Source organism: Etheostoma spectabile, unplaced genomic scaffold (genome assembly GCF_008692095.1).
Source record: "Etheostoma spectabile isolate EspeVRDwgs_2016 unplaced genomic scaffold, UIUC_Espe_1.0 scaffold00004012, whole genome shotgun sequence".
Classification (NCBI taxonomy): Eukaryota; Metazoa; Chordata; class Actinopteri; order Perciformes; family Percidae; genus Etheostoma; species Etheostoma spectabile.
The window spans coordinates 17,427-26,950 of record NW_022603098.1 but is presented as its reverse complement, the minus strand read 5'-3'; the positions used below and the strand labels follow the sequence as shown (position 1 = coordinate 26,950).

General features: G+C 42.7%; 1 protein-coding gene across 1 annotated transcript; it reads left to right on the top strand.

The window, feature by feature from the left end:
- Positions 1-460: 460 nt before the first annotated feature.
- On the top strand, positions 461-2,920 carry LOC116676912 (desmoglein-2-like). Its single transcript, XM_032507715.1, is given in 5 exon segments — positions 461-760; positions 949-1,260; positions 1,380-1,835; positions 1,838-1,996; positions 2,029-2,920. Coding segments are annotated over 5 exon segments (1,407 nt in total). The 5' UTR covers positions 461-640; the 3' UTR covers positions 2,389-2,920.
- Positions 2,921-9,524: the final 6,604 nt, after the last annotated feature.

The following is a 9,524-nucleotide window of genomic DNA, read 5'->3' as shown; positions in this document are numbered from 1 at the left end:
AACAGCAAAGGGATACACGCATTTTCATCACTTCTTTTTGTAATGTCAGATTTGATGTGTTAAAGGACCACAATGCAGTTGTAGTTGTATGTGTTTTTCAGTTTCCGTTTTAAAGAGACCTCCTCCGGGCACTCAAACCCTCTGCACTGCCTACTAACTAGTTTTTGAGCCCTTGAAAACGTGGCTCCAAATATGAAGTATTTTTCATCATATTGCATATTCACGACTAGATAAGCACCAACTGAAGCGAAATACAAATCATCATGTATCATTATTAACACTCAAAATGACACAGCTGTGTTTACGTAGGATCCCATCACTCACAGGAAGAAGCTGATTGAGAACATTTAGGTCCTTTCAACAACCACAATGAACCTGTAGGTAGTGGGAAATTAATTCAATCCCCAGTTTGCACACTGTCAAAGAAAGAGAAGTACAAAAATGCCGCATACATGCAACTTACACCAGAATGGTTGTATTAAAGTACCACAGGGTTTCTTTTGAAAGCATAACCACACTTTTACAAGGTAAACTGAAACTGCACTTTCTCTTTTGGATGACACCAAAGGATCACACCACTGCTTTTAAGATTAAGTTAGACTAATACTTTGTTGTTGTTGATTTTGCAGTACTTCTTCTGATGCTGCTCTTCTGCAATTGTGGCGGTGCTGGGGGCTTGCCAGATGGCTTTACTGAGATGCCTTTCGACACCAAATCACACCTCATTAACTACCGCACTGAGGGCCAGGGAGAGAACACGGTAAGACATTTACAACACATTTGCCTTTTCAACACACCAGTCGCACTGTTGAGAACAGGAATACTGTCATCCATACTGACCGCTTGCTATTGAGATGATGTTGGCTTGAAAGCTGCAAGTGATAAGTGATTTAGGCAGCAGATTAACTGTTGACTCTGTACTAACATTGGATCATTGGCCTTTTATAGGAGGTGCCGCTGCTGAACATGCCAACACAAATGGATGGAAATATGGTCAACATGAACATGGGCATGATTAACAATACTTCAGCAATGGCAGGTTTGGATTTCCAGAGATCCGTTACTTCCATGGATGGGATGAACGGGGCCGTCTATCAAGATGGTTTTGTAAGTGGCCTCAGAGAAGGGTCAAGGGGGATGGCCCAGCAGAGCGGCAGTGGCTTCTACTCTGAGTTTGAGGGCAGAGAATCGGGAGCAGGTAGAGAAATGTATGACGGCATGGCTCTGCCAGACCACTTCCTGGCACAGTACTACACTCAGGTGAGGCGTCATTAAAGTATTTCCACTCTTAGGTGGGAGTTTTGTCGTCTTGGATCTTTGCAATAACAAAGTACCTATTTGCTACTGATGATTTCCTTTTTTCTTTTTTTTTTAAACAGAAGGTGGCCAGTGGAAATGACAACCTTGGAGGAAAGGACTGTCTTTTGGTTTATGACTACGAGGGCCAGGGCTCGCCTGCTGGCTCAGTGGGCTGCTGCAGCCTCCTGGAGTCTGACAATGACCTGCAATTCCTCGATGACCTCGGGACAAAGTTCAAGACCCTGGCTGAGGTGTGCGGAGGAAAGAAGATCCCAACTGAAGTCAAACAAGAATTCACTCCTTTGCCCAGTGCTTCCGTCAACACTCAGACCTCAGTATCAAGTTTGAAAGCTGTAGCCCAACAGCTTCCCCCTCCACCCAAGCCGCAGCCCAGCCCCCCGAAGGCCATGGTGAGTGAGACAGTGAAGAAAAGCACAACCACAGTTAAGGAAGGGAAGACTACAGTGACCGAAGGGATGACTACAGTGAAGGAAGGGATGGCAACTCAAGGCCAGATGGTCTTGCTACAGCAGCCGCTCAGCAGCCTGTCTACTACACCACCGCCCCTGTGATGCAGCCAATGCACTACGTAGTCCAGCCACAGGTTCAGAACACAGTGCTGCTGGCTGAGGCACCAGCCACCAACATGCAGAACATGGTACTGGTTAACGGCCCAATCTGGTCCGGCCCAAGGCATGTTTTTCAGAACCAGACGGTGATGTCCAGCAGACAAGCCCAGGCCCCCAAATGATGCTGGTGGAGAGGAGCGGGGTCCAGGGGAGCGGTGCCAACATGATCCGTGCTGGCAACCTCTCTGGCTCCCAGACCATGATGGTCATGGAGGGCATGGTCCCTGTTGGGTCAATGAAACACCTGTCGGGGAGCCAGACCTATCTCGTGCAGCAGGGGGCAATCTGCAGCAGTCAGGAGGACATTCTGGATCGCAGAGGGTCCTGCTGGTCGGGGGGCCAACGAGCAGCGCAGGTCAGCTGGTCCAGGAGGCAGGAGGTCTATCCCAGAAAAGGGAAATCTCTGGCTCTCAGAGAGTCCTCTACAGCAGCCCTTTGGCTGGCCCTCAAAGCAGCGTGACGAGTTCCTCTACCACCAGAGTGAGCGGAACCCCCACCTACCGCAAGGTGGTGGTGCAGGAGAAAACCACTGAATTGTGAAAGAAAAATTTAAATTCAGTTTAAACTTATGGCAAGGCAAGTTGTCAAGTATTTTTATGAGAGACACCATGCATATTCATGTCAGTTTATTTGTGGACGGTGTGCTTCAACAGTTTGACTCAGAATGAAGCATCATGTACCCGCATGATACCACTGCTTCTACTTGACACCAACATATGCACCCGGAAAAACAAGCCTATCAATCTTGGATTCAAGAATATTTGATATTGTGTGTTAATATGTTTATATTCACAGTTTTCTTACAAATTTCATTTCCAAACACATAGTTGCCATATCTTTAGAAAAAGGTGCTTTTTTTCTGTCCACTGTTTGTTTTGGCAAAAATATTTTTGTGATGTTGAGTTATTTTGCAATGCTGGCAAAACTGTTAGTCTGTCCACTAATACTATATTTAATAATTCTGTTAAAGCAGAAGCACTTTTAAGCAATAAGATAAAAAGTATGGGTGAAGATTTAAAAAACCTTAACATTTGTGTCTGCTCATTTGCACTTTGGTATCTTGTGATCCAGCTTGATCTAAACATGCTCAATCTGCTGTTACATAGCTCCTATGTATATATTTATATTTGATTGTTGCTCTTGAATAAACTACAGGAAATGTTTTTATGTTGGACAAAGGTTTTTTACTAGTCACCGTGGTAAGGTCATGGGATTTGTGTTATGTCATTTTTAGTATAAAATGTAAAGTGGCCGATTATGTTACGTTCACACTTTAAAACTCAAAACAATTATATACACAAGTGTTTGTGTGAACTAAACTTGTTTTTAGTGTGTGTACATGTTCATGCCTATAAATGGTAAAAACTGGTTCATTTATTACGATACAGACAGATGTCTTGGAAGACAGATTGACAATGCGAGAATGACTGTCTCAGGGATTTGTCTAAAGCTGGCTTACTTTAATAAACTGTTTTGCACAGAACACTTCACTGCGTTTTTTTTTTTTTGTGTCTCTGCCTGCAAAAGGGCAGGCTGAAATATGATAAGAACAGTGGAGGCTGCTGGTCTTTCAAAAAGGGGAAACTCAATTTTGGCCTAGATCATAAAAATTGTCCATTTATTTATACGTAAACTCTGCCCTGCGTTCCTTTTCAAGAAAATGCTCTGTGACCCTGTCGTACACCTAGACGTCTTTTTCCATTGACTTGACCAGTGTCCTCTCAATGGCCAGCAGAGCTAGGCAGTTTAACGGCTTGGCCCATCGTTTTATGAATGTAGGACTTGAGACACTTTAAACAGGACAAGCTTGTTTCTACACCTGCAGGTGCAGCTTCAATTGTTGCCACTAATGAGAACAGTTTGTAAAGCTGAGGCATTGTACTGTCCAACTCCATGTCTTTGTTGTGGTTTGGCGTTTTGTTATGATTGAGATTTCTCTTGGCACAGCTACCAGAAGAAGGTTGCTCACGTCCCATCTATTGCCAAGCTCAGTTGGAGAATGCACACTAACGTTCAGCCATCACTGGGAAAGAGCTTCTAATAGACTTCACTGATCTCCGTCCGAACAACGCGATCTGTTGGTCCACTTCTTTAACTGTCTATGGTGATTACCTGATGTCTTCCACCTGTTTCCCAGCCCTTGGGTCACCTGCCTCTCGTTATCTCATCACCCAGTGTATTTAGTGTCTGTGCTCCCCTTGTTTCTTGTCAGATTCTCTTGTGAGTTTGTGTTCAATTTGGCGTGTTCTACATTTGTCTCTTTCCTGAGATCTGTCTCACCAGTGTCTGTGTTCCTGGTTTTGGTTTTCTTTTTCCTTGGACCGTTTGGATTTTTTGTTTTTTGCATTTTGGATCCCTGTGTTATTTGGACTCTTTTGTTAAATAATTCTTCAACTAAACACTCTCCTAACTGCCTGTCATCTCTGGGTCCTAATTCGGCTTCATCATAACATGTCCTTAAGTAACACCAAGTAATCACACATTTTTCCACTGTTACTCTGCAAGTCCTGATCTGAATACGGGACTTGTTTTTACTCAATGTTAACACAATAGTATACATTTGACCGTTTTAGGGGAAGCCAAGCTTCCCTTGCAGACTTAAAGAAGCACCTCTGGATATGACTGAATGACAAGCTTTACTTTTTTTACTGTAATTGGCTTGGCAGAAGGAAAACAGTGTTTGACAGTAAGAAACACCGAGAAGGAATGAATCACACGATCAGGACAGAGCATGCACAGGCATGTTCTCAAAGAACAATTCATATCAGAACGATTTTCACATTATCGCAGCCAACTGACGCTGCCTCCAGTTTGTAAAAATGCAGTATGTTAAATTCCTCCATTTTTACTATTTTGGGATCTCATGTATTTTTTTTCTTGTGTTTTATGATTCCATTTCTTGATTTAATTGTTTCCCTTCAGTTAAGATAAGTGCTTTACTTTATATGACTTATGCACTTTACTTTTCAATTCAATTTGACTTATTCTCTCAATATGAAACATTGAAGAGAGACAGGAAATGAGGGGTGAGAGAGGGGTAATGACATCCAACAAAGGTCCACAGACAATCAGTGTTTCACCCCCTGGGCCCCCATGTCACCATCAATCATTTCTTGGTGGATTACTGGATAATCATTTTTACCCTTTTCAGGCTTCCAATAATTATTCAAATATACCTGAAGTGACATTTCTTCCTATAAATTGGAATCAAGCCGAAAGCATTGCAAAGGCCCTGCAGAGACTTTTAGTCACTCTGGCTGAGCAGCTCAGGTGGAAGTCAGGACACAAATGTCCAGGAGATGATAAAGTCCTTAATGACAAAGGCAATCTAGTCAGTCAAAGATGGTCTGTACACCACACACACCACACACACACACAGACACACACACACACACAACACACAGTGCTGAACATGTGAAATGTGGTGGGACCATAGCTGGGAGGCTCTGCGTGCTTAGGCTTCTCGTTTTAGGTTCTAAAGCTTAATGCTTGTGATGGTTCGCCACTCCCTAAACATTTAGTGCACTGTGTCATTATCTTTTCAAACACACTTTCTCTCACACACCATATAGCATTCCTCTGCTTTGAATCATGCACTGCTGTTCTGTTCCTGGCACATCATGTCCCCGTTTCACAACGTAACCTAAGTGTTTGAAACTGCAACCGTTACCTGCACTAGAACATAGTTACATAATTAAACCCGCCACAGAGGTCACATGTTACAGCCATGTGTAATGGTAATTTGTTTAAAATGGCCACCGTGTGGCCGTATCACGGCATTAAAAAAGTCATTTTATATATTGTTTTTATATATGTTGTTTTGGGTTCACTGGCAATCGACCTATTCAGCCTTTTAGGTATGAGGGTGTGTTGTTTGATTCTGTGTCACATTGTATAGTTTACGATCTGGAGACTGTCCTCCCAAGACGAATGGCAGCATGAGTAGGGCTGTAACAATATGCAATATGAAACGAAAATTATGACATTCAGATCCACAAATCTGTGTTGCGGAGTGAGAAGGCAGAATCGCGACACACCCCTTCCAACTCCCAGAGTTATCCTTCCCGTCTAGATCCAGTGCTACCACATCTTTAAATTACTATTAGTATTAGTCCTTTTGGTTATCCCCGTTTTGTCTGGTAAATTTAGCTAACTGTAAAGACGGCTTAAAACGAATAGGATGGCACCAGTAACACTGAGGTGTAACGTTACAAATGGCCGTTGTTCTTACTCAGGTGCCTGGGTATGTTTCTGTAAACTACCGTTAGCATCCTTAGCACCCGAGTTAGCTAAGTGCTGACCGAGCTGGCTGCTAGCTGACTGCTAGCTGGCTGGAGGCTAACTGTGGATGTGTCCCAAGGGCTGTAGTAGTAGTAGTGATTGGCTGCTAGCTGGCTGGGAGCTGACTGTGGATGTGTCCCCGGGCCGGGGCTGTAATGATAGTGGATGGCTGCTAGCTGGCTGGGGGCTGACTGTGGATGTCTTGCTAAACCTGATGCTGGAATTTTTAATTTTCTTGTGAGAGCCATCCAAAAACGATTAATAAAGAGAAGTCTAAGTTTAAGTGTCCCTGGGGCTGTTATGAAAGTGGAGGGCTGCGAGCTGGCTGGGGGCTGACTGTGGATGTGTCCCCGGACCGGGGCTGTAATGATACTGGATGGTTGCTAGCTGGCTGGGGGTTGACTGTGGGTGTGTCCCCTGACCAGGGCTGTATTGATAGTGGATGGTTGCTAGCTGGCTGGGGATTGACTGTGGATGTGTCCCGGACCAGGGCTGTAATGATAGCGGATGGTTGCTAGCTGGCTGGGGGTTGACTGTGGATGTGTCCCCAGGCCGGAGCTGAGGCAGAAGACAGAGGGTGCTAGCTAGCTAAATTACCATTAGAATAGTTGTCTATCTATAATGTTAAGGTTACTGATGAATTTGTGGGTTAGCCCAGAGTTGTGAGCCGTGGTCAAAACAATCATACAAAAAATGTCGTAATCTTATGTTACCCACCAAGAATTAGCTAACGTCATAGACATAGCATTAGCATTAGCTACTTGTTTGTCAACCAGCACCTTTACTGCAGGCACCAAAGCACTTCTCCTCTTCAGTCCCCCTACAGGTTGGAAGCGTTATGTCCATTAGCCTAGTGCTAACATTACCATTTTGTCTCATTCGGTGGTTCTATGTTAATGAACCACTTAAATGATTTTGGAAACATTATTTTAAGGTATAAAATAATCTGTGGTGTTGGATCGATCAATTTTGAAATTAATCAATATCAATAAATAAGGTTTCTGTTGTATTACTGTGTTGCAAAGTGGGATGTAATTTTTTCAATGAAAAAATGATGCCATGTGGCAGCAAAAAAAGTTGTATTACATTTACTGAGTATAACTCTCCTCCACCCCCACCCCTAAAAGGGGTTCATATCAAATTGTGAGTCAAAAATCATGATATGAACCAAATCGTGGGTTTGGTGTATCGTCACAGCCCTAAGCATGAGTATAACATATGCAAATTAGGCAGAGTTATTGCACATGAATGATGATCCTCCGACTTCTCTTCTAGTGCCACCAGCATGTCAAAGATTCAATTATCCTGTCCTACTGCACTAATGCAACCTGCACAATTGGTTTATTTGCATATTTATCATACTATTTAAGCAATTGCACATTGTTGTACTCCCAACTTGTATACATAAAAATATTTGTTCTTGTGTTTTATTCCTATTATTATTATTGCATGTATATTGTATGTATGCATATTGTATCCTAGTATTTCACTTATATTTAAATTATGAGTTGTGTGACTGATTTTGCTGCTGTAACACTGTAATTTCCCATTTTATTGGGCTCAATAACCATCTATCAATCTATCTATCTATCTATCTATCTATCTATCTATCTATCTAAACATCAGAACACATTTCAGTGACACTGACTGTAGTACAGATATTCATGGTTCCCAGAGAATTTATCCTCCGGACTGATGACATTAACAAGTGAACGCATCCCCCCTACAAAGACGCTCCAGTTCCTATGTCAGTCAGTGAACACATCAGTGTTTAAATACACTTCAGTATGGAAAACAGTTCAAACATGGAGTCCAACCACTGGAGGTGGTGTCTGGACATGTAGCAAGATATTTCCCTCAGGAGTTATAGACAGAATATTGGACTAACATTCATCAGGTCGACACAAACATGACATCAACTCTATAAGGTGATAGGATGCTGTGGTTACAGTCTGTTCTATTGGCAGCTTTCATTCATTTATGCATGTATTAACATGTTCTGAAATGGTTCTGAAAGATAACTTCAGCCAAGTTCATAAAACAAGTCAAATGTGTGAAGTGCATTTTACAATTAAGTGATGAGAGAGCAGCAGGAGAAATTGTGAGGTGGGAGAAGGAGAGGGCTGACAGATTGTAAGAGAGCAGACGGAGACGCTCCATGTTCTGAGATCATTACTGTAGCAATCTCTGGAGGTGCTGGAGCTGTCGATAAATGCCACACACCACAGGCAGAAGGAAGCTGCGCTGGGAGGCTCTGTATCTTTGCTCCGTGTTAAAAGCTGTGAGCAACGAGACTGAGCGCCAGGCCGCCAGAAATCAACGGTCAAAAAGGTTTTAAAGTGATGTGCGAGGAAGTTAAAATACATCCGGTTGTTGGTATGGTAATAGTCATGCAGCGGCTGTGGTTGGGCCGAGGATGAGCCAAGGTAGCAGTGAGCCTTGCTGCAGTCAGATTTGACAAAAATTCACATTAAATATGTCAGCTTGGTAGACACTACATTATGACGTGTCGTGTTTGAGTCCAATGGGTACATTTTTTTCTCTACCAGATCTTATTCAGGATTTCTTTGACAAAATAATGATCTATTGGACAACTTTATTGATTTTAGTTTTGAGCAAATCTCAATGCTTCAGAAACTCCTCACTGATATTCAGTGGGTCCTTTTAAATCAGTATTTTGGTAATTATCTGTTGCTGGCGTGGTGCATGGTTGGAGGTAGAGAGGGCTGAAATAGCCTGAGATTTCAGATTGTATAAATCCTGCACTTAAAAGTGTGTTCTTCTTCTGTTTACGTCCCCTAACATGTCTTTAGTCCAGTTGAGAGTTGTACATTTCTATACTAATAAAGCATGAGGGGATTAAAGAGTCTCACCTTCAGCCCTTTGCAACAAATAACCTGCAATTTGTATAAAAAACAGGGCTTTAAAAGTGAAAATCACAGAGGTTATTAGGGTGCGTTGTACATTGAAATACCTCCTGAACACACAGCTTGGTACTTTAGTGGTTTGTTAGTCATTTAAAAGTGATTATATTGTCAGTTGGTTGTGATCAGGACCCGTCGGCGGTGTGGAGAGCTGTGGTGGCTGAGATAAGGTCTCCCAGCATCTGCTGCCAGTTGGTGTTTCTGCCCCTAGATGGCAGTACCAAGCTTCCGTTTATCATGACCTGGTGGGGCCCGTGTGTGCAGCAGTTTTTCTTCTTACTAGTTTTTCGTCTGGTATACTCATCTGGTTCAGTCATCTTTTACACTGGGTAAGTTAAAGTATTCTCAAACTAAATCAAAGTAAACTGGTTTTTACGTCAGAAACGCCCAT